The 24,977-nt window shown below is 44.3% G+C and overlaps 1 protein-coding gene across 2 annotated transcripts in view; it reads right to left on the bottom strand.

Moving 5' to 3' along the window:
* The window catches only part of PRCP (prolylcarboxypeptidase), a gene marked incomplete at its 5' end in the record, with an annotated part of 45,276 nt that overhangs the window by 10,514 nt on the left and 9,785 nt on the right, over positions 1–24,977 (bottom strand). Inside the window, 6 exons of one of the 2 annotated variants that reach the window (XM_081951222.1) lie at positions 1,045–1,217; positions 3,892–4,049; positions 4,818–4,999; positions 5,146–5,211; positions 5,940–6,041; positions 6,986–7,117. In XM_081951222.1, the coding sequence (XP_081807348.1) occupies positions 1,045–1,217; positions 3,892–4,049; positions 4,818–4,999; positions 5,146–5,211; positions 5,940–6,035 (675 nt within the window). Of the gene's footprint in view, positions 1–1,044; positions 1,218–3,891; positions 4,050–4,817; positions 5,000–5,145; positions 5,212–5,939; positions 6,042–6,985; positions 7,127–24,977 lie in introns of those variants that run through there. The other variant, XM_081951221.1, reaches the window with a different exon arrangement.

Here is a 24,977-nt window from a genome sequence, read left to right on the forward strand (position 1 = left end):
AACGAACAAATAAAATCTTGTGAAAGGTATCTGTCAGGGAAAGCCCCGCCACCATTTCATAAATAAATAAATAAACAAAATAAATAAATACAATCTTGTGAAAGGTATCTGTCAGGGAAAGCCCCGCCACCACCATTCCAAAAATAAATAAATAAATAATTTTTTTTAAAAAAAATAAATCTTGTGAAAAGTATCTCTCAGGGAAAGCCCTGCCACCATTTCATAAACAAACAAACAAACAAAATAAATAAATAAAATCTTGTGAAAAGTGTCTCTCAGGGAAAGCCCCGCCACCACCATTCCAAAAATAAATAAATAAATTTTCAAAAATAAATCTTGTGAAAATATCTGTCAGGGAAAGTCCCACCACCATTTCATAAATCAATAAGCAAACAACAAACAAATAAAATCTTGTGAAAGGTATCTCTCACGGGAAACCCCACTACCCTCATTTCAAAAACACACAAACCTCTTTATTAAAAAGGTTGCAAGCACCAAGGACACCTAGAAAGCTCAAATCATAATTGACAAATCTTAACAAGCCAGGATTCAAGGGTTGCTTACAATAACAAAAATCCAAGAGCCTAAAATACAGCATTTCTCAACATTAGCTATTTTAAGATGGGTGGACTTCAACTCCCAGAATTCCTCAGCCAGCAAGCTCAACTGGAGCAATGCCGGCTCCTTCCAGTAACACAAGGCATTTTTCAAAGTTACAACCCAGTGGTGCTATTCAGCAGTTCGTGCAAACCGGTAGCAACGGTGGCGGGAGCAATGGTGGGTTCAGATCAGTTTGGGACCGGTAGTTGTATGGTGGAAAAGGCAGCGACCCAGGCCTACCACGCCCCTGAACTGGTCAGAAACTCAACAAGGGAGACAGATCTTCGGAACTCCAAAGCCAACAGAATATGGATAACTTTTATTCAAGATGGAATCTCACCCCTTTTTTCTCTCAGGACTTTAATTTTGGCGTCTTCTGGAAAAGGCCAGTTGTGAGGTGGGTCATAGAAAAAAAAACGAAACAGACATATTGGGTTCAGTTACCTTAACTGGCCAGGCAGGGAGAGGCTGTAAGAAGGCGGCTTCATACGGATAATCTACCATGGCCACGTATGTCCATGTGCCACTCAGCCATTCTCTGAAGGTGACGAGGTCTCTTGTGGTCTTCAAGGGGCTGCACAAACGAAATGTGTGGGAAAGCCACTGTAAGCCTTTCTCTAAAGAGAAAAAAGATCAAGAAATTACAGTTCAACCTCTCTCTCTCTCTCTCCTCTGTCTATCTATCATCTATCTATTAACCATCTCTCTCTCATCTATCTATCTATCTATCTATCTATCATCTATCTATCTATCTCTATCTATCTACCTATCTCTATCCATCTCTCTCCCTCTCTATCTATCTATCTATCTATCTATCTATCATCTATCATGTATCTATCTATCTATCTATCTATCTATCTATCTATCTATCTATCTATCTATCTATCATCTATCTATCTCTATCCATCTCTCTCTCTCTATCCATCTCTCTCTCTCTCTCCGTCTATCATCTATCTATCTATCATCTATCTATCTATCTATCTATCTATCTATCTATCTATCATCTATCTATCTATCTATCTATCTATCTATCTATCTATCTATCATCTATCTATCTATCTATCTATCTATCATCTATCTATTTATCTATCTATCATCCATCTATCTCTACCTATCTACCTACCCTGGGGGTGGTCACTACTGCCTCTTCGCTCGTGTATGCGCCGCTCATGAGCAGTGCGATTAAATTATTCTGCGTATGCGCAGAACCAAAAAACAAGATGAGAACTGGTTCTGGGGCGGGGCAGGCCTGGGTCACTGCCGGTTCCAGTGACCCAGGCCGCCAAACCACTACCGGTTCGGCTGAACTGGTAGGAAAATATTTTTATAGAACTACTTCTGCTTTGTGGGAGTAGCTTGATGGCCATGTGACCAGGGGGGAGTGGCTTGCCAGCCATGTGACTGTGTGGGCGTGGCCAACTTGTAAAATGTGGTGAAACTCACTTAACAACGCTCTTGCTTAGCAACCCAAATGTTGGCTCAGGAACTCTGGCATTGAAGTGTGCAAGTCTTAAAGCTGTCAAGTTACAAGACCCTTGCACCCCTAGCCCTTTAGAAAAAAAACCCCAGGGGTGTTCAAACTTAACAGCTTTAAGACTTGTGGACTTCAACTCCCAGAATTCCTCCTCTCGCTCTTCATCTTGATGATGTGCGGACGGGCGGAGGGAGGGAGCTGAAACCGGTTCTAAACAGCACGGTAGATTTGTGGAATCTCTTCTATAGAAGAGGTTAGAACTGGCAGGAACCCACCCCTGCACTGATCTATCTACTATTCATACCCACCTACCTACCTATCGATCTATCATCCATCCATATCTATCTACCTATCAATCTATCATCCATCCATATTTATCTATCTATCTCCTAGTGGATGATCACTTGAATATGTGCGGCAGCAGCCAAAAAGGCTAATACAATCCTGGATTGTATTAACAGAGACATAGAATCAAGATCACATGAAGTCTTAGTACCACTTCATAAAACCCCAGTGAGACCACGCCTGGAATACTGCAACCAATTTTGGTCACCACACTGCAAAAAAGATGCTGAGATTTTGGAAAAAAAGTTCAGAAAAGATCAACTAAGATGATCAAAGGCCTGAAGACTAAAACATATGAAGAATGGCTGCAGAATTTGGATCTGGCTAGTCTAAAGAAAAGAAGAAGGAAGGGTGAAATGACAGCAGCGTTCCAAACTTTGAGGGGCTGCCCCAAAGAAGAACAGATCAAATTATTCTCCAAAGCACCAGAAGGCATGTCAAGAAACAATGGATGGAAACTAATCAAAGAGAGAAGCAACCTGGAATTAAGGAGAAACTTCCTAACGGGAAGGACAATTAACCAGTGGAACAGCTTGCCTCCAGAAATCATGGGAGCTGCATCACTGGATGTTTTTAAGAAGAGACTGGACAGTCACTTGTCTAAAATGGTATAGGTACTTCTATTATATGCTTCTATTATACGCTTCTATTATATGCTATAATATTTGTGTGTGCGTGTGTGTGTGTGTATGTGTGTATGTGTGTATGTGTGTATGTATGTATGTGTGTATGTGTGTGTGTGTGTTACAACCCCTGGTATGCCCAAATATGGGAGGGAACTCACTACTCCCCCTGTCTGTCTATCAGCTCACTACAGGAGACCATCCAGGCAGAAAACCATATTTTTAATGTTGCCTTTTTATATTTGCGTTGTATTTGTGCTGATAAATAAATAAAGGGAGAGTAGTATAGATCTATTTCAAGCTATTTAGCTCTCATCAGCTAGCCATACCCTTACTGGGATTCGAACCTGGGCTGTATTACATATTAGGTATATGTATTAGCCACTCAGCACAAATACAACACAAATATAAAAAGGCAACATTAAAAATATGGTTTTCTGCCTGGATGGTCTCCTGCAGTGAACCGATAGACAGAAAGGGGGAGTAGTGAGTTCCCTCCCATAATTGGGCATACCAGGGGTTGTAACACGATAGATAGATAGATTAGATTAGATAGATAGATGATAGATAGATAGATAGATAGATAGATAGATAGATAGATAGATGATAGATAGATGATAGATAGATAGATAGATAGAGATGATAGATAGATAGATAGATAGATAGATAGATAGATAGATATAGATTAGAGATATAGATTAGAGATATAGATATATGGATATAGATATAGATATAGATATAGATATAGATATAGATATATATGAGTTACTCAACCTTGACCACTTGGAAGATGAATGGACTTCAACACCCAGAATCCCCCTGCTTAGCAATTACTCGTTAACTTCTTACCTGTGTCAGCAATACGTTTAATGGCCGCCCAGGAATTTCGGATGGTTTCCGAACAGCCAATCCCACTTTTTTTGAAATCTTCGGTCACTATCTTATAAAAGGAACCGCAGGGAACCAAGCTGTCGAACTGCCAAATAGGGGCCGACGCAGCCAGAGCTCTGCAAACAAAGGGGCAAAATACAGGTAATACTTGATTTATAATAATTCTCTTAGTGACCGTCCAAAGTTATAACTGCACTGAAAAAAGGAACAGATGACCATTTTTCACACTTATGACCATTGGTCATGTTATCTACATTCGGATGTCCCAAAATCACCCAGCCAGGTTTCATGCTTAAGGCGGGATTAGAACTCACAGTCTCCTCATGATTGGCCGAAAGTGAATCAGCTGGCTTTCATGCTTAAGGCGGGATTAGAACTCACAATCTCCTCATGATTGGCCGAAAGTGAATCAGCTGGCTTTCATGCTTAAGGCGGGATTAGAACTCACAATCTCCTCATGATTGGCCGAAAGTGAATCAGCTGGCTTTCATGTTTAAAGCGGGATTAGAACTCACAATCTCCTCATGATTGGCGCAAAGTCACCCAGCCGGCTTTCATGTCTAAGGTGGGACTAGAATTTACAGTCTCCTTACGATTAGCCCAAAGTCACCCAGCTGACTTTCATGCCTAAAGCGGGATTAGAACTCATAATCTCCTCATGATTGGCCCAAAGTCATCCAGCTGACTTTCATGGCCAAGGTAGGACTTGAATTCATGGTCTCCTGCTTTCCAACATGGTGATCGCTAAACTTGAAACCTAAGTAGCAACTGAAACTAGTAGTATTTGAAACTAGTAGTAATCAAAAACCAGCAGCGGAGAAATGTGAAGCTAGATTCAGAAACTAGCTGGTTCCAGAGATAGGGCCAGGTTACTCCAGACTTACCCAATTACTACATGGGGATATTTCATTCGGAACCAGGCAGCAAGCATTCCACCATAAGACCCTCCTATAGCTATCACTGGAGTATTCTGCGTTCCAGGAATCGTATTTTTCAAGTGTTGGATAAGTACCGCAAAATCAGCCAGAGCTTGCTGCGAAGTCAGGTAATTCAGATGCTTGGCATCCTGAAACGAGACCACAAAACTATTGTACGGCGTCTTTAGTATATTTACTTACCTTCAGTGGTGGGAGTGTGCTGGCTTAACAACCGATTCGGTGATCGTGGGGTACATGCGCGCCTGCGACTGATGTACAGCCACACAAAACTTACCTTCCATGTTACTTCTGGGGAGCAACACAGCTGAGGCGCGGCAATCCACTCTGCTGCGCAAATCAGCTGAAAGGATATAGGTAAGTAAAGCGCAGGACGGGGGGCGGTCCAAATGATTGTCGGAGCGAACTGGTTCTGGCTCCCGGCTGATGGTCAGAGCTACCGGTTCGCCCAATCTGGTCCGAACCGGCTGAATCCCACCCCCGTCAAAAGAAGAGATTCCTTAGATCAGAGGTCTCCAATCTTGGCAACTTTAAAACTTGTGGACTTCAACTTCTGGGAAATTTTGATTTTGGCTGTCAAGGTCACAAAAGGGGATCACATGAACCCGGGACCGGAGGTCGTATTCAACAGGTTCTGACCAGTTCTGGAGAACCGATAGCAAAAATTTTGAATAGTTTGGAGAACCGGTAAATACCGCCTCTGACTGGCCCCGGCCCCATCTATTCTCTACCTCCCAAGTCCCAGCTGATTGGGAGCAAATGGGGATTTTGCAGTATCCTTCCCCTGCCACACCCACAAAGCCACGCCCACAGAACCGGTAATAAAAATTTTTGAATCCCACCACTGCCTGGGACACTGCAACCGTCATGGATATGAGTCAATTGCCAAGCGTCTGAATTTTGATTCCACGGTCATAAGCATGAAAATGGGTCGTAAGTCATTCTTTTCAGTGCCGTTGTAACTTTGAACGGTCACTAAATGAACTACTGGAAGCCAAGGACTACTTGTATAGATGAGTTCAACGTATGAGCTCAATCCGTGACTACTCTGAATTAGAAGTTGATACTTACGGTGTACGACTTATTTCCAAACGGCAAGGATTCCCCGTAGTATCTGTGTTCGGCAAAAACCAGGATCGCATCCAATTCTTCGGCCACATCCCACATGAAACCCTGGAGTGGAGCAAAGGTTGTCAGTTTGTTTTAAAAATAATTCAGTAAAGAATAATCTTCAATCTTTCAAATGTTTATATTGTAAAAAAAAGCCTGAACTATTTTAACGGGATATGAGATAATCAATAGAATGGAATGGAATGGAATGGAATAGGATAGGATAGGATAGGATAGGATAGGATAGGATAGGATAGGATAGGATAGGATAGGATAGGATAGAATAGAATTGAACAGAACAGAACAGGAAATTGGAATGGAATGGAATTAGGAATAGGAATAGATTAGGGAATGGGAATAGAATAGAATAGAATATTATAAATAGAATAGAATAGAATAGAATATAGGAATGGGAATAGAATAGAATAGGGAATGGGAATAGAATATTACGAACAAAATAGAATAGAATAAGGAATAGAATAGAACAGAACAGAATGGAAGAATGGTAATGGGAATATAATAGAATATTATGAATAGCATACAATAGGGAATATAATAGAATGGTAATGGGAATATAATATTATATTATAAATAGAATAGAATAGGAATAGGAATGTAATATTATGAACAGAATGGAATAGGGAATAGAATAGAATAGAACAGAACAGAACAGAATGGAAGAATGGGAATAGAATAGAATATTATGAATAGAATAGAAATAGGAATAGAATAGAATAGAATAGAACTATTGTCACTTTGAATATACACCAATTGGCATACATTAACAATGAAATTTCGTTGCATACAGCTCTTAAAGGTTCGCCACCTGTAATTTTACACATCCTAAACATGACAAGATAAACAATTAAATGAATACAGAATTATGTATATGCCCTGATATATAATATGACACAGAGAAACAACACAGTCTAGTTATACATGTTTATGGCGAGAAAAACGAATCTTGAGAGTTTACCAGACGGAGGGCATAGGGAACAAAATAGTACCGTATTATTTGCAAACCAAGCGATGTCCCCTTCATTGCCAGTGTAAAAAAGGATTGTCCCCGTGTCTTTCTTCCAGTGCTGGTCTGCGATGAGGTAGCGTTGTTTGAACGTGCAGTCTTCAGCAAAACCAAAGTGATCGATCTGAAACAACATGGGGGAGGGCGAAACCTTAGAGCAGGGGTGTCCGAACTTGGGAACTTTTAAGACTTGTGGACTGGAATTCCCAGAATTCCCCAGCCAACTGGCTGGGGAATTCTGGGAGTTGAAGCCCACAAGTATTAAAAGTTCCCATATTTGGACACCCCTGCCTTAGAGAATACAAAATAACTGGGTTGGAAGCAGGGGTGGTTTCCGACAGTCACTACTGCCCGTTTGCTCGTGGACGCGTCCCTCGTGCACGCACTCTTTGCGCGCATGTGCAGTGCAATAAAAATTGCTCTGCGCATCTGCAGAAGCAAAGATGGTGGTGCCTATGGCACTGCCCAGAGAACCAGTTTTGGGGCGTGGCAGGCTTGGGTCGCTGCCAGTTTCAGCAGCCCAGGCTGCCAAACCACTACCGTTTCGGCCGAACTGATCTGAACCATTAGGAATCCACCACTGGTTGGAAGGGACCTTGGAGGTCATCTAGTCCAACTCACTGCTCAAGCATGGCTGTCCAAACTCTTCTTAAAACCTTGGGTGATGGAGAACCTGCAGCTTATGGAGGTAAGCTGTTCCACTGATAAACTGTTTACACTAACAGGAATTTTCTCCTTAATTCTACGTTTGATAAGCTTCCATCTATTATTTCTTGTTCTGCCCCCCACCCCCAAGGGCTCTGAAAAATAGATTGACACTCCCCCTTTTCTTGCTATCATGTCACCCTTAGTCCTTCTTTTCATTAGACCTACCAAGTTCCCACAACCATTTGCCGTATGCTAAGCCTCCAGTCCCCTAATCATCTTTGCTGCTTTTTTTCTCTGCACTCTTTCTATCTAGAGTCTCAACTGTTTTGTTGCATGGTGACCAGAACCGGATGCAATACTCCAAGTGTGGTTTTTGCCTAGGCATTATAAATTGGTACTAACACTTCATCTGATCTTGATTGCATTCCTCTGTTGATGCAGCCTAGGACTGTATCCTTCATGGAGTTCATAAAAAGCAGAGAAAAAGTTAAAAAAAAACCACACCTATGGACCGAGGACAGCAATAATGTCCTTTCTGCCTAAATGATATTTAGTCTCGCCTGGACTACTGCAACGCTCTCTACATGGGGCTGCCCTTGAAGAGCACCCGGAGGCTTCAGCTGGTCCAGAATGCGGCCGCGCGGGTTATCATGGGGTTACCTAGGTGCTCCCATGTTACACCCCTTTTAGGCGGCCTGCACTGGTTACCGGTTGTCTTCCGGGTGCGATTCAAGGTACTAATTATGACCTTTAAAGCGCTCCATGGCTTAGGCCCAGGGTACCTGCAAGACCACCTACGGCCACCAGTAGCCTCCCACCGTCCAGTGCGATCCCACCGAGTTGGCCTCCTCAGGGTGCCGTCGGCCACACAGTGTCGGCTAGCGACCCCCAGGGGGAGAGCCTTCTCTGTGGGAGCGCCTTCCCTCTGGAATGAGCTGCCCCCAGAGCTTCGCATAATCCCCGACCTCCGCGCCCTAAAAAGTTGGCTTTTCCAGCAAGCCAGCCTGGCCTGTTAATTTTATCTAATTTTTAAAATGTTAGTGTTATATTAATTCGGTTTGTTTCTTGGATTGTTTCTAATTTTCTTTTAAGTTTTGTAATATGTGTTTTTTAATGCCGTACGCCGCCCTGAGTCCTTTGGGAGAAGGGCAGCATATAAATCCAATAAAATAAACAAACAAACAAACAAAAGCATCTAGAAATCATTGCAAAGTAGCAGCTGCCAAGGAAACTAGCTGGGAAGATGCAAACATACATATTGGACACAGAAGATGAAGACTGGACAGGAGGAAAAAAGAAAAAGAGACAGCAGATGGAGCTGTAAGGTAACTTAAATCTCTTTTGGTCCATGTATCTTACCTTATCAGGGCTTATTCGAGACTTTAGAGTTAAAGCATGTAAGACTGCTGTGATATGGTGTTTTGTTAAAATGGTGGGTAACCTTGTTTGTTTTAGCCCAATCCAAGCACTTCAAACTTAATTCCTTAAACTAAAGTCTGAGGAAAAATTATTCAGAATGCATATGATGATGGTCGTACATATTCTAATGCATCTTCCAGACCTTAAAGGAACTTCAAACCAATCGATAGTCCTCAGTTTACATCCACAATTGAGCCCCAAAATTTATGTTGCTAAACGAGAAATTTGTTAGGAGAGTTTTGCCTGCATTTTATGACTTTTCTTGCCACCTTTGTTAAGTGAATCACTCATCGTCTTCATTTAACGACCCCATAATCCCTTGTGGGGTGGACATTGGGAAACTGAACGGAATTTAGCAGAATGTTTTAATGGCCCGATGCCATTCCTGTCGCCAATACGGAGTTCTGTTCAGCAGATATATTCTCATTGCGCTCAGAGAGATAAATATCTGCCTCTACCTAGGATCGAACTCACAGCTTCCTGATTGTGAGGCGAGAGCTTCACCTCTAGGCCACCGCACCACTTCGTTATGTGAATCACAGCGGTCATTAAAATAGTAACAGGGTTGTTAAGTGAATAAGGCTTCTCCATGGGCTTGGTTTATCCAAAGGTCACAAAAAGGGGATCGCATGATCCCCGGGGCACTGCGACGGTCGTAAATATGAGTCAGCCTCTGAATGTAAGTCACGTTGAACGTGGGGATGCTGCAACGGTCATGTGTGTGGAAAATGGTACAAGTCACTTTTTTTCAATGTCATCGTAAGTTTGAACGGCCACATAAGCAAACTGTTGTTAAGTCGAGGACTGCCTGTTATTGATGGGCTCCATGTCACCCCGGAGTCCTCAGGCCCATTGGCCAAACCACATCTTCAGGGCCTTTCAAAAGAGTGTCAAAGTGGGAGGCCGATACTATTTACACAGGGAAATAATGTTTAAGGATGTTACACGGGAAGGGAGCCACCACGGTAAAGGCCCTTCTTCATCCAGACGAAGTTCCATAAGAGAGGGAACCCTTAACATTCCCTGTCTCCCCGATCTGGTGGGTCTGGTAGATGTGACTGTGGAAAGATGGTCCTTTAAATGACCTGGTCCCAAAGCCATGTAGGGCTTTACAGGTGACACCAAGAAGCTTGAATTGGGACCGTCTGGAAGCCAGTCAGAAACCAATGCAGTTTGAGAAAGGTGGCATGTGTGCATACCTACACCTGCCCAAAGCCAAGCTGTTCCCCTGCACTGTTCAGAACCAATGGAAGCGTCTGGATTGTTTTCAAGGGCAGCCCCTTGCGAAACGCATTGCAGTAGTCCAGACAGGCGGTGACTATGGTTTGGATGATGGTGAGCAGGCCTTGTTTTGATTTTTCCTATAACACAATGACTGCTTTATTATATCACTAGCAATTAGACACACGAAAGGAAGGGAAGGGAAGGAAAAGGAGAGAGGAAAGGAAAGGGAAGAGTGGAAAGGAGAGGAAAATAGAATGGAGGAAGGGAAGGGAAAAGGAGAGAGGAAAAGAAAGGTAGAGTGGAAAGGAAATAGAGTGGAAAGGAGAGGAAAATAAAGTGGAGAAAAGGAAGGGAAGGGAAGGGAAAAGGAGAGAGAGAGAAAAGGTAGAGTGAAAAGGAGAGGAAAATAGAGTGGAGGAAAGGAAGGAAAGGAAAGGAAAAGGAGAGAGGATAGGAAAGGAAAATAGAGTAAAGGTAGGAAAGGGAAGGAAAGGAAAGGAAAAGGAGAATGGAAAGGAGAGGAAAATAAAGTGGAGAAAAGGAAGGGAAGGAAAGGGAAAAGGAGAGAAAAAGAAAAGGAGAATGGAAAAGAGAGGAAAATAAAGTGGAGAAAAGGAAGGGAAGGGAAGGGAAAAGGAGAGAGAGAGAAAAGGTAGAGTGAAAAGGAGAGGAAAATAGAGTGGAGGAAAGGAAGGAAAGGAAAGGAAAAGGAGAGAGGATAGGAAAGGAAAATAGAGTAAAGGTAGGAAAGGGAAGGAAAGGAAAGGAAAAGGAGAATGGAAAGGAGAGGAAAATAAAGTGGAGAAAAGGAAGGGAAGGAAAGGGAAAAGGAGAGAAAAAGAAAAGGAGTGGAAAAGAGAGGAAAATAAAGTGGAGAAAAGGAAGGGAAGGGAAGGGAAGGGAAAAGAAGAGAGGAAAAGAAAGGGAGAGTGGAAAAGAGAGGAAAATAAAGTGGAGAAAAGGAAGGGAAGGGAAGGGAAGGGAAAAGAAGAGAGGAAAAGAAAGGGAGAGTGGAAAGGAGAGGAAAATAAAGTGGAGAAAAGGAAGGGGACGGAAGAAAAGGAAAGGAAAGGAAAAGGAGAAAGGAAAGGAAAATAGTGGAGGAAGGAAAGGAAAGGGAAGGGAAAAGAAGAGAGGAAAAGAAAGGGAGAGTGGAAAGGAGAGGAAAATAAAGTGGAGAAAAGGAAGGGGACGGAAGAAAAGGAAAGGAAAGGAAAAGGAGAAAGGAAAGGAAAATAGTGGAGGAAGGGAAGGAAAGGGGGAGTGGAAAGGAAAGGGAGAATGGAAAGGAGAGGAAAATAAAGTGGAGAAAGGGAAGGGAAGGGAAGGAAAAGGAGAGAGGAAAGGAAAATAGAGTGGAGGAAGGGAAGGAAAGGAAAAGAAAGGAAAGGGAGAATGGAAAGGAGAGGAAACTAGAATGGAGGAAGAGAATGCAAGGGAAGGGAAAAGGAGAGAGAAAAAGAAAAGGAGAGTGGAAAGGAGAGGAAAATAGAGTGGAGGAAGGGAAGGGCAGGACAAGACAAGACATGAAGCCACTCTGAAAAAGACTTTCCCCTTCACACAATCAGGAAGCTAGCTTCTTAATGCAGTTAGCCTTTCCTCCAGGTGTTCAGGAAAGAGCAACCGGTTTTAGCAGCCCACTAACAACTCGGAACAAAAACAGCCGTTTCAAAACACTCTAAAAAAAAGCAGAAGTGGAGAGGGAGCGAAGCTGCTCCTCTCTGTGGGCAAAATTCATCCCAGCTGGGAAGGCAGAAGCACCAGATGGCAAAACCGAGCTTCATTGACCCTCGTGCATGAAAGACACAGGTGTACAGGAATCAGCAAAAACAGAAAGAAAATTGTCCTCGCAGATTAGGGGGGGAAAAAAACAGAACACAATTTATTTACTACCTTATGCACGGTACAAGTCGTCCAACAATTACCACCATTTGTTCAGTGACCGGTCGAAGTTGCAACGGCCGGGAAAAAGTGACTGATGACCATTTCCCCCACTTGCTATGATCGTGGCACCATCTCCATTAATCACGTGATTTGACAGCCGACTCGTATTTATGACGGTTGCAGTGACCCAGGCCCTTTTGTGAAGCAAAGTCAACGGGGAAACCAGTTTCACTCAACAACCACCGCGTGGCTAACTTTAACAACCGCAGTGATTCGCTTAACAACTGTGGTGGCAAGGGCGGCTGTAAAAGGGGACGAAACTCATTTAGCAACCATCTTGCTCAATGGTGGACTTCAGCTCCCAGAATTCCCCAGCCTGCATGACCCGGCTGGAGAATTCTGGGAGTCAAAGTCTACTTATCTTAAAGTTCCTAAGGTTGAGAAACACTGTTCTATAGCTCAATGCATGCCATCAGTCTAGGGCAGGGGTGTCAAACTCGATTTCATTTAGGGCCGCATCAGGGTTGTTTTTTACCGGGGGTGGTGGTGGCGGCGGAGAGGGCGTGATCAAGGGGTATGTGGCCAACTCACCATCACCCGTGTCGGGGGTCGCCTGTGGTGATCCAAACACTCTGCCAGAGAAAACGGGCTCCTGAGTTCTGTTTCCGCTGGCAGAGGCACCATGGGCTGGTCCAGTGGTGGGTTGCAGACAGTACGCCCCCGGTACGGGCATACCGGAGCCTGCCCGGAGCACCGGATACTGTTGCGGTACTGTGCTCCGGAGGGCCCACCCGAGCTCCTTACCTGTCTTTTAAGGCTTCCATGCTTCCACGCAAGTGCATGGCATGTACAGCGCCTGCACGACGCTCGGCTGAGCAGCTGGAGCATCGCGGAGGCTCGCAGAGGCGGTAAGATGCATGCGCACACTGTGCGCGTCCATGTGAACGCTGCCGGGCCTGTTCCAACCGTACCGGTTGGAACAGGATCCGGAACCCACCACTGGGCTGGTCCTTTACTGTTTTCAGGGTGGCCCTGTGGGCCGCATCCGGCCCCCGGGCCTTGAGTTTGACACCCCTGGTCTAGGGAAAATAAATGCCTTGCTTCTAAATGTTAGCCTGATATACCTATCTCTACATCAGGGGTCCTCAGACTTTTTAAACAGAGGGCCAATTCACAGTCCCTCAGACTGTTGGGGGGGGCGGACTGGGGGGGGGGCATGGCTAGGTGGTCAAGTGACTGGGTGGGCATGGCGAATTTAGCAATCCATTAAACAATACACACAAATTAAACTTTTATTTGTTATGCTCCTGGGGGTGGAAAGAAGCTAGTGAAGGGATGTGTCTGCCTTGGGGGTGGGGGTGGGGGGGTTGAGGGACTTCTAGTGTGTATGTGTGTCCCTCCCTCCCTCTGGAGGCTGGGGAGGATAAAAACGGGCCCATTTTTGGCCTCTTTGGCGTCCAGAATCACTCTGCCGCCCAAAAACAAAGCCATTTTTGGCCTCCTGGGACCTCCATGCGTCCGGTTTTTGGTCTCCTGGGCCTCCAGAAGGCAGGGGGGGGCAGCGAGTAGGTAGGGCAATTTGGGCCGGGCAGCCTCATGGTCCCACGCGGGCCGGATTAATGGCTTCAGCGGGCTGTATCCAGCCCACAGGCCGTAGTTTGAGGATCCCTGCTCTACATACTCAATAAAGAGAGATCCAACCTAGAACGGAAGAGAATTTTTCGGACAGTGAGAACAATTCATCGGTGGAACCTCCCAACATCGGAGGCTTTTAAGAAAAGACAGGGCAGCCATTTGCAACGAGGGTGTCCTGCTTTTACAGGGGGATGGACTCGAAGACCTCTAAAGTCCCTTCCAACTCTGTCATTCTGTTAAAGCACCTGAAAGGCTGGACAAGAAGCAGTGGGTGGAAAATAATCAAGGAGATGACCAGCCAAGAACTAAGGAAGAGATTTTCTGACAGTGAGAACAATTCATCGGTGGAACAGCTTGCCACCTGAAATTGTGGGTACTCCTTCCCTGGAGGTTTTCAAGAAGAGACTGGGGAGAGCCATTGGTCCAGAATGGTATAGGGTCTCCTGCTTGAGAAGGGGGTTGGACTAGAAGACCTCCAAGGTCCCTTCCAACCCTATTGCTCTACATTCTATCCCAGCCACAGTTTTCCCTCACCCATTTCATCGAGCCGCTTCACGAAAGGAAAACGATGCCTCCTTGTGTAGAGAAAACCTATCAAATCACCCTGAACTCCTGGTAATTCTTTGCTTTGGCTATGCAACAACTGTTTTTCAAAGAATCGTCTTTCGCCCATTTCAAAAGGGCCGAAGGAAAGAAGAAAGGAAATGGTGTCATCTTTTGTCTTGTGGCAAACCAGCTCGGGTGTTGTTGTCGTCGTCGGTTGTTTTTCTGGGTTCCCACTTTTTCCGTAGTCACTTCCCTTCTACCGCGTCCCCAAAAAATCCCTCAGGTCTCCTTTTCCTCAAACATAGGATCAGCCATAAAAGTTAGCATTTTTGTGGGTTGTTTTTAACGTCATGAGACATTTCCACTTTCAGAAACAGCCCCGGGGGGAATATCAGTGTGTACGAAATATCCCTAATTATTGACGGCTATCACCCAAGTTCCTCCTGAGCACAATATTTCCCGCTAAAGGCTGCCCAACTTCCAGACTGGAAATTCACAAGGCAGACAGTCTGCTGAGAATAGCCAATATCCCTTTCCTTATAGAAGAAGAGTTGGAAGGGACCTTGGAGGTCTTCTAGTCCAACCCCCTGCTCAGGTCCTATACCATTTCACACAAATAATTGTCTAATCTCTTCTTAAAAACTTCCAGTCTTGGGAGCATTCACAACTCAAGCAAGTTGTTCCACTGATTAATGTGGAACAAATAATTAACTTGAACGTGTTAAGCCTTCCAATCTAACACCGGCTTCACGGATACTTCCAAAGAGTTTTCTTAGCTACATCTTTCCCAAGCCGGCTTGGATTTCTTGATGGCCTCCCATCCAAAGGTTAACCTTGTTTTCTGGACATTGGCCACCTTTGTCCTCTTTCCTTCCTCCCCTCCCAAAACTTAAAATACAAAACTTCCCCCCAAAAGATTTTTTTTCATAAAAACAGACAAAAAACCCCAATGTGTTTTAAAAGTGCCCTAAAAATCCCCTTCCTCTTTACTGAACTCTTATTGAACTCCTAAAGTTAACCTATTTAACTCCTTACTTAATTTAAGCCTTCCAAATCTATTAGTCTGTTTTATTCTTATGCTTTAATTCCCCAAAGATATCTTTCTCCCCTAAAGTATTCTAAAAGAATAAGTTAGGGGAGTACTTTCTAACTTTAGGAAGTATTCTAAAAATAATAATAATAATAGGGAAAATTCCAGAAAAGTATAGATGGGCTCCCACAATTTCTAGAGGCAAGCTGCTCCATTGATTTAACTGTTGTGTCCTTGTCTGGATATTTCTTCTTAGTTTTAGGTTAGATCTTTCTTTAAAGATCTTCCCACCTGCTATTTCTTGTCCTGTCTTCCGCTTTGGAGAATAGGTCTAACCCCTCTTCTCTAAGCCCCTCAAGTACCAGAAGACAGCTAGGATATCACCCATGCTCCTTTTCTTTATAAGGCTAGGCATCCATAGCTCTCTCCATTGTATTCATCATACAGTTCAACTTCCAATCCCTAATCATCTTTCTTCTTCTCTTCTCCTTCTCTTTTCTTCCCATCCTTTTCTCTTCTCTTCCCTTCCCTTTCTCTTCTCCTTCTCTTCCAATCCCTTCCCATCCCATCTCTTCCTCTTCCCTTCCCTTTCTCTTCTCTTCCCTTTCTCTTCTCCTTCTCTTACCATCCCTTTCTCTTCTCCTCTTTCCATCCCTTCCCTTCCCATCCTCTTCTCTTCCCTTCCCTTTCTCTTCCCTTCCCTTTCTCTTCTCCTTCTCCTTCTCTTCCCTTCCCATCCTTTCTCTTCTCTGCTCTTCCCTTCCCTTCCCATCCCTTTCTCTTTTCTTCCCTTCCCTTTCTCTTCTCCTTCTCTTCCCTTCCCATCCTTTTCTCTTCTCTTCCCTTCCCTTTCTCTTCTCCTTCTCTTCCCATACCTTTCTCTTCCCTCCCCTTCACATCCCATCCGTTTCTCTTCTCTTTCCTTTCTCTTCCCTTCCCATCCTTTTCTCTTCTCGTCTCTTCCCATCCCTTTCTCTTCCCTTCCTTTCCCTTCCCCTTCTCATCCTTTCTTCTTCTCTTCTCTTCCCTTTCCCTTCTCTTCCTCTTCCCCTTCTCCTACCTATGGGCTTCTTTCAAGATATGTTTTTTTTTTCAATATTCCCCAATTGTGTTCCTCCGGCATCACATACAATATTCTATTTTTCCTTACTTCTCTGTCATTTCAACGCCCTACCCAACCTCCCACAATGACACCAACGATGCTGTAGTTGGCCTGGTGGCCTACATGCTCCTTCCTTGAGGATAAGCTTCCAGTAGCAATTACTGCTGAGTATTCATCAGAGTAGGCGGGCTGCGTATACCTCGTAGAAATAACCTTACAGCAACACCTATTTTCTTATACCAAATTTATTTTCTCCCTTATGTAATTCAACATCACTTGAAGGAGAGGCTGGGTGTGTATTTTGACCACCCCAAGGATGATGTAATGGTTAAAGGTTGTGAGAATTCATTTCAGGTCACCTTTAACGACCTTTTCTGACCTAGGCTTCCTGAGAAAACATACCGTATTTTCTGGAGTATAAGACGCACCGGAGTATAAGATGCACCAAGAATTTGAAGAGGCAAATTTTTTAAAAAAAGTTTTTGCACTCTGCAGACCTCCCAAAAACGGCTCGTTTTTCGTGAAAATGGCCCGTTTTATGTCACAGAAAGGGCATGCATAGTCTTTAGGAGGCCTGCAAAGTGCTCCTGGGGTTGTGGGGGGCAAAAATGAGCAAAAAACGGCCCATTTTTGCTCGTTTCTGCCCTCCCCAGCCCCCAGGAGCACTCTGGAAGCCTCCTAAATGCTATGCACGGCCATTTTTGCGAAGGGGGCGGGGTTTCGGGAGGCCAAAAATGCTGTATTCAGTGTATAAGACACACCCAGATTTTCAGCCTCTTTTTTGAGGGAAAAAGGTTCGTCTTATACTCTGGAAAATACGGTAAATCACATTTAGTCCCCCAAACCCTCTTTTATTTAAATGGATGTGAATTATGGTCAGTGTCTCCACTAGATAACTGACAGTCGAGCTGAGACTTAAGTTCATCAACTAAAATGAGCAAACTTCCTCAAACCCCAAAAACAGGTTATCCTGACCTAATCCACGTATCAAAGGATAAGGTTTGCAAACACAAATAGAGTTAATTAAATTAGGGTCTCCCAGCGGAACTGCAGGTTCACATGAATACATACCCACACACCCCTCTCAAGTGTCACCCTAGAATCAGCACATAGACAGTTCCACACCTCCGGATAAGCCCCTCCCCCTATAAAAATCTGCTGCTGTACCCCATTTCTCGGCTGAAAGCCCCTAAAAGCAAACATTTTGGGTTTTTTTGCTTTTAGGAATAAATATTTCTCCTTTCCTCACAGCTGTCTGGATCTCATCTTTATTTATTCTTGCACAACCCCCCAAATTGAGTTGTAACCCCCAAATTATTCTTCTGAAAAGTCCTTCAAACCAACTTTCAAGGTGTAGGAAGTTAGCCCCCACCCCTCTCCTAGAAAAATGAAATATTCTAGGAAATATTAAAAAGGCAGAATGTTATATTTTCCCTGGGTGAGAAATGGAGAAACATGTTTTTTAAGGCAGGAAGCAGACTCACTCTCAATAGCCCCCACCCTCCTCAAGAGCCCACAGCAGATGTCCTGCACTTAAGAGATATAGAGAGAGCTAGGTCTATTCATAGGCAAATGCCCTCACCCAAGATCCAACAAAGGTAAGATCAGCCCTCTAGCCATCTCACCACATGGCACCTGGGGAGATTACATCACCCAGCAAGAGTCAACCAACCCTGGGACTCAGGGCAGCCTACAGAGTGGCCCCAGGGGAGTCTGACAACCAATCAGAATGCAAGCTCAGATTCAAAAGCACAGAGAGGGCATAAAACCCAGAGACTCTCAGCATCTCTTCCCTTTTTTTTTTCTTCACCTAACATCTTCAAGGCAAGTGATCCTGTCCACCATTAAAACCATCTTTGCAAACAGCCGCCATGTTTCCGGTGTCTTTCTCCCCACTTGGAACTGAACTGAACCTAGAAGGGCATTTCTTCCAACAATGGCAACGGGAAACCGTTCTCTTGCCAGACATGTTGGTGCCACGACGGCCAGCTATTTTTAAACGCCAGCTCTTTTCATCCCGATATGCTGATGAACTAAGGGATGGATGTCTCTTAATGACACCCGGACGCGAGCTTCCTCTTCTCTTGAGTCACTCTCGGATTTTAAGTGCAAATGCAGACTTCCCGGCAGACAGATGTTGCCGGAAGATTGCTCCCACACAGCTCAGTTCAGACATGGTACGAAAGAGTTCAATCCATGGTCCTTTGTGTAGATCAGTGTTTCTCAAACTTGGCGACTTTAAGTCCTGTGGACTTCAACTCCCAGAATTCCCCAGCCAGCTATGCTGGCTGGGGGATTCTGGGAGTTGAAGTCCACAGGACTTAAAGTCGCCAAGTTTGAGAAACACTGGTGTAGATCATCATCAACCTGGTGCCCCTCGTTACAGTTTCTTGCATGAAGGCTGGAAAACATCCGAAAGCTGCCTTCACTTCGATTGGTTGTTGTTGCTGTTGTTAGTTGCAAAGTCATGTCCAGCCAATCACGACCCCATGGACATCGTTCCTCCAGGCCTTCCTGTCCTCTATCATCCTCTGCAGTCCATTTAAGCTCATGCCTGCTGCTTCTGTTACTCCTAGTTCAAAGGCCTCCATTCTTTGGCGCTCAGCCTTCCTTATGGTCCAACTTTCTTTCTTTTTTTTTTTTATTAAAAGAGTTTTGTACAAACAAATTTTCCCCCTTTTCACCCTCCCCTCCACACAATATAAATCTCATACAAATGCTATACCCCTCCAACCCCCCCCCCGCAAAAATTCACATTCAAATATTATACCAAACACTTTACCCCCTCCCCTCGCCCCATCTTAAAATAGATTACTCATAACCCCTCTCCTCCCAACAAACACAAATTTCTTATGGTCCAACTTTCACAGCCATCCATTGCAACTGGGAAAACCATAGCCTTGACTATATGCACTTTTGTTGGCAGGGCGATGTCTCTGCTTTTTAGTATGCTGTCTAGATTTGCCATTTGATTGGTGCTTGGCAATATTAAACTTTAAAAAGTTGCATATTACATAGATGGTATGGTAAATCCTCAGCTTGCAACAGTTTTTTTAGTAACAGCACCCAAAAAAGGGACTTATGATCATTTTTCACTCTTCTAACTGTTGCCTTTTCCTGAGGCTGCTGGTTTATTTTTAACCAATAGAAAAGAATGTCTTAACTCCAGACAAACAATCAAGCAGAAACCAATACTTTAATCAAGGAACTACCCAGGAGATAACAATCAAGCAAGCTTAAGACAATATCCTCGTCAAGGAATGATCAAAGAAAAAAATCACACACCTCCACCAACACTGTCAGGGCAAGCTACTCTGAACAGGTAGTCCTCAAATTACAACAGTTTGTTTAATGACTGTTCAAAGTTACAACGGCACTGGAAAAAGTTATTTGTGACCGTTTTTCACATTTATGACTGTTGCAGCATCCACGGTTTCACGTGATTTACATTCAGATGTTTGACAACTGGTTCATATTTGTGACCGTTGTGCAACCATCTTTGGCGATCTTCGGAACGAGCAAAGTCAATGGGGAAGCCAGATTCACTGAATGACCGTTATTACTAATTTGACAACGGTGGTGATTTCACTTAACAAATGCGTCGAGAAAAGTCTTCAAACAGGACAAAGAAAAAGAAATTTTCTCGCTCAGCCACATAAATTCCCTGGCTCAATTGCGATCGTAAGGCGAGGACTGCCTGCTAATGTAATGTAGGAGCCGCTAACGCTGTCTTTAGCAATGCCAATATTGCTACAATTTTGGAGGTTTGGGCAAAACACGCCTGTCACAATAGTGACGGGCTCTGTTATCATGCAAGAATTGTTCCAAAACTCATCCAACTTCCTTTTAAAGACACTTCTGAGACCATCAAAAATCCACATCTGCCTATCCCAGATCTTTGGAAAGGACTCGATAGGACAGGGATCGTCAAACTCAAGGCTTGTAAGCCCGATCCTGCAGGGTGCTTAGATCTGGCCCACGGGACTGCCTGGAAACAGTGAAGGACTGGCCCACGGTGCCTCTACCAGCAAAAACGGAGGTTGGGAGAGCAATATGCGGCTCTCCCAAGTTCCGTTTTTGGCTGCAACGGCCTCCTGCAGCGCTCTATCAAAGGAAACAGAGCTCAGGAACACTGCACACTGCCCTCCCGAGCTCCATTTTTGGCTGTGACGGACTCCTGCAGAGCTCAGCCAGTGAAAACGGAGCTCAGAAGCAGTGCGCGTGGCCCTCCTGAGCTCCGTTTTTGGCTGCGATGGCCTCCTACAGCACTCAGCCAGTGAAAACGGAGCTCAGGAGCACCACACGTGGCCCTCCCGAGCTCTGTTTTTTGCTGTGATGGCCTCCTGCAGTGCTCAGCCAGTGAAAACGGGGCTCAGAGCACTGCGCGTGGCCCTCCTGAGCTCCGTTTTTAGCTGTGATGGCCTCATGCAGCGCTCAGCCAGTGAAAACGGAGCTCAGGAGGGCCGCACTTGGCTCTCCCGAGCTCCGTTTTTGGCTGTCACGGCCTCCTGCAGCGCTCAACCAGTGAAAACGGAGTTCAGGAGCGCCATGCGTGGCCCTCCCGAGCTCCGTTTTTGGCTGTGACACCTCCTGCAGAGTTCAGCCAGTGAAAACGAAGGTCAGGAGCACCATGCGTAGCACTCCCAAGCTCCGTTTTTGGCTGTGACGGCCTCCTGCAGCGCTCAACCAGTGAAAACGGAGTTCAGGAGCGCCATGCGTGGCCCTCCCGAGCTCCGTTTTTGGCTGTGACGCCTCCTGCAGAGTTCAGCCAGTGAAAACGAAGGTCAGGAGCACCATGCGTAGCCCTCCCAAGCTCCGTTTTTGGCTGTGATAGCCTCCTGCAGCACTCAACCAGTGAAAACAGAGCTCAGGAGCGCCACGCGTGGCCCTCCCAAACTCTGTTTTTGCTGGCAGAATGCTGGAGGCTGTCACAGCCAAAAACGGAGCTTGGGAGGGGTGTCCCGGAAATGAGTGATGTTGACATGGCCACGCCCATCCTGGCCCCCCGAGGTCAAACACAACCCTGATGCAGCCCTCAATGAAATCGAGTTTGACACCCCCTGCGATAGGAGGACAAAAATGCCAAATCCAGGCTGAAGATCTGGCTGGCTGTGCAAGGAACCGTAAACCCCAGCATCTATTCAGTTCTGCTTATAGCCGCACTAACTTTATTGCTTTCTCTGCAAACCTTCTGACACATATCGGAACATCTCCTGGGTCAACCGAAGAGTCCTAGAAAGAACAAACATTGCTGCCTTTTGAAGTAACGCCATATTTACAAAGCATACTGAATAAAACAATAAGACAATTTAACTGCTTCCAAACACAAAGGCTACAAGATGCTTTACAAAACATTTCGGCTTTTGCAGTTCATATCTACCCCTTGATACAAGGAGTATTTGTATCGAGGATGTTGAATTTATCCAAGAGTGTGATGTGGAAGAGCTCCAGGGGATGAGACGACTCTTTTCATAAAAACAAAACTTTTATTTCAAACTTTGCACACCTGTCACGAATCATATTTTAGAATGGAGTAGAGCGGAATGGAATAGAAAATGGAATAGAAAATAAAATAGAAAATAGAATATAATAGGAAATAGAATAGAAAATAAAATAGAATACAATAGAAAATGGAATAGAAAATAGAATAGAAAATAGATAGGAAATAAAATAGAAAATAGAAGATGGGATAGGATAGGATGGGATGGAATAGAAAATAGAATAAATTAGAAAATAGAGGATGGAATGGCATGGAATATAGAATAGAATAGAACAGAATAGAATCTGGAAGGGACCTTGGAGGTCTTCCAGTGTAGCCCCTGCTCAAGAAGGAGAACCTATACCATTTCAGATAGATACCATTTCAGAACCTATACCATTTTAGATCAACATTTTGAGACAGATGAATTCAGGCATTTTTTCAAAACCTAAAACATGAATTTGTTTATCACCATTACAGCTAACATGGAAAATTAACCAGGAAAGTTGTTACAAAAAAAAATTGCACTACAGCTAGTCCTCAATGTCCATTCCAAGTTACAACATAGCCCCCCGCCCTTAAAAAAAAAGGCTATTTAGACCCAATTCTGGAGTTCTGATGGCTGTAACCTGTTTTCATTTTCGGTGCTTGGCAATTCTCTACATCTTTACAGCCCATTGCAATATTCCATGGTCCACATGACCTATTTATGATATTTTGGCCTTCCAACTCTGTTATTCTGCTACTGAAACTACTCCATACCTTTCACCCACTAATTGTTTTATTTTTGTTAACTGCCGAGAGTTTACAGGTGTGCCTAGGCTAAGACAGAGGGAAACCGAAAGGAGTCGGAAGGTCAGAAGACAATTACTGTTAACGGCCGAAGATTTATCTCCATAATTAACCACGCAAAATATCATGGCCAACATCATTTAGGTCCATGATGGTGAACCTATGGCCCACATGCCAGAGGTGGCACTCATAGCTCTCTCTGTGGGCACATGCGCCATCGCCAGCTGCTCTTCTGATTTCGGCGCACACGTGCGGGCCAGCCAGCTAATCTTCCAGAGTCCCGGAAACCCGAAGACCAGATGGCTGGCGTGTGCATGCATACCTGGTCTTCGGCGCTCCAGAATGCGTGAAGACCAGCTGGCATTCACGGGGGAAACTGAAGACCAAGGGCGCATGCGCGCGCCGCCCAGCTAGTCTTCGTGTTTCCAGGGCTCCGGCGCATGCACACCAACCTTTGAGTTTCCGTGGCTCTGGCACGCATGAAGACCAGCTGGCGAACCTTTTTGGCACCCAAACCAGAACAGGCATGCGTACGTGCGCACTTGAGCTGCAGAAACTCAAAGACCAGCTGGCTGGTGCGCATGTCTATGCCGGCCAGCTGGTCTTATGGTTTCCAGCACGCGCATGACCCTGGGACAATCCAACTGTCACAAATACATGCCAGTTGCCAAGTGTCCCAATTGTGATCACACGACCATGGGGATGCTGCAATGGTTGCTAAGTGTGAAAAACGGTCGGATGTTTCTTTTTTTCAGTGCCGTTGCAACTTTGGACGGCCGCTAAGTTGTAATTTGAGGACGACCTGTCGTAAATTCGGCAGAGTTGCTTCTATACTTACGACCATTGCAACATGGTTATTAACTTAACAAATGCAATGATTCACTTAACCACTGTGGCAAGAAAAGTCGTAAAACGGGGCAAAACTCACCTAAGAAATGCTTCGCTTGAGCCACATAAATTTGGGGCTCAATTATGGTCGTAACTCGAGGACTACCTGTATCTGATGCCGTAACTTTGTAAATATTCTAGGAGTTGACGTCCCCACTATCTTAACCTTGCCAGTGTCTGAAAGCCACTGATCTATCCTAAGGGAACCTCTTGGATAATGAAGAAATCCAGTGATCTTTCAGTAGAGAACCGTCTAGCAAACCAGAGTTTCAGGAATAGAAACACCTAAACCATGTGGCCCAAATGTTTAGTTTTCAGGTGTGGTGATGATCCCACATACTATACAGGGAAACTTCCGATCATTACGAAGGAGTGGTTGAAGATAGATGCACGCAGGTTTCACAAACAGTTGTGCAACAGGGACACTGAGTAATAATCAAGTACAATCAAGCTTTCTTTTTGACTATCAAAGTTTCACTGGTTCTCTGTTCAAGGCAGCTTGGATTTTATTTTCCAATATGGGAAAGAAGAATTTGCTTGAGCAACAGACTTCCTTCTGCTTTTACTTTTGAATTGTGTCTGTCTGTCTGTCTATCTATCATTTATTTAGCATTATACAGAAGCAGCCTTTTGCCATACTAATGAATATTTGTTTCCTTTTTTTTAAATTATGCATTATGTGCAGTCTGCACATACTGCATTTAGCTTAGGGATCATGTGTGTTTTAAACAAAGTCATGAATCATTTGTCTTATTTACCAACATAAGAGCACTGATCTATTAGTTCCCACTTTTGGAGTTGGGCCATTCTACCAAATAAATCTACTTATTGAATTTATAGAGCCACCCATCTTGCTGGCATGCAACTCTGAGCAGCATACACAAAATGATGTGTGTTGCCTTACAGCACAAAGCCGTCAATGCTCTCAAGTTTGTCAGAACGATATCTACGGTGCAAACCTCCTGTAGATTAAATGGCAATTTATTTTGCACTCTGTGTGGCTGCATTTGCTAAAAGGCAACGTTTCTGCGGGTTCAAAAAATGGCTTTTGAAAAGTCAAAAGAAAGAAAGAAAGGAAAGAGAGAGAAAGAGAGAAAGAAAGAAAAAGAAAGAAGGAAGGAAAAGAGAAAAAGAGAGAGAGAGAGAAAGAGAGGAAAGAAGGAAGGAAGGAAAAGAGAGAAAGAGAGAGAAAGAAAGGCAGAAGGAAAATGGAAGGAAGGAAGGAAGGAAAGAAAGAAAGAGGAAGGAAGGAAGGAAGGAAGGAAGGAAGGAAGAAAAAAAATAAAAAGAAAGAGGAAAGAAGGCAGGAAGGAAAAGAGAGAAAGGAA

Source organism: Natrix helvetica (assembly GCF_964273705.1).
Source record: "Natrix helvetica genome assembly, chromosome: 4".
Taxonomy (NCBI): Eukaryota; Metazoa; Chordata; class Lepidosauria; order Squamata; family Natricidae; genus Natrix; species Natrix helvetica.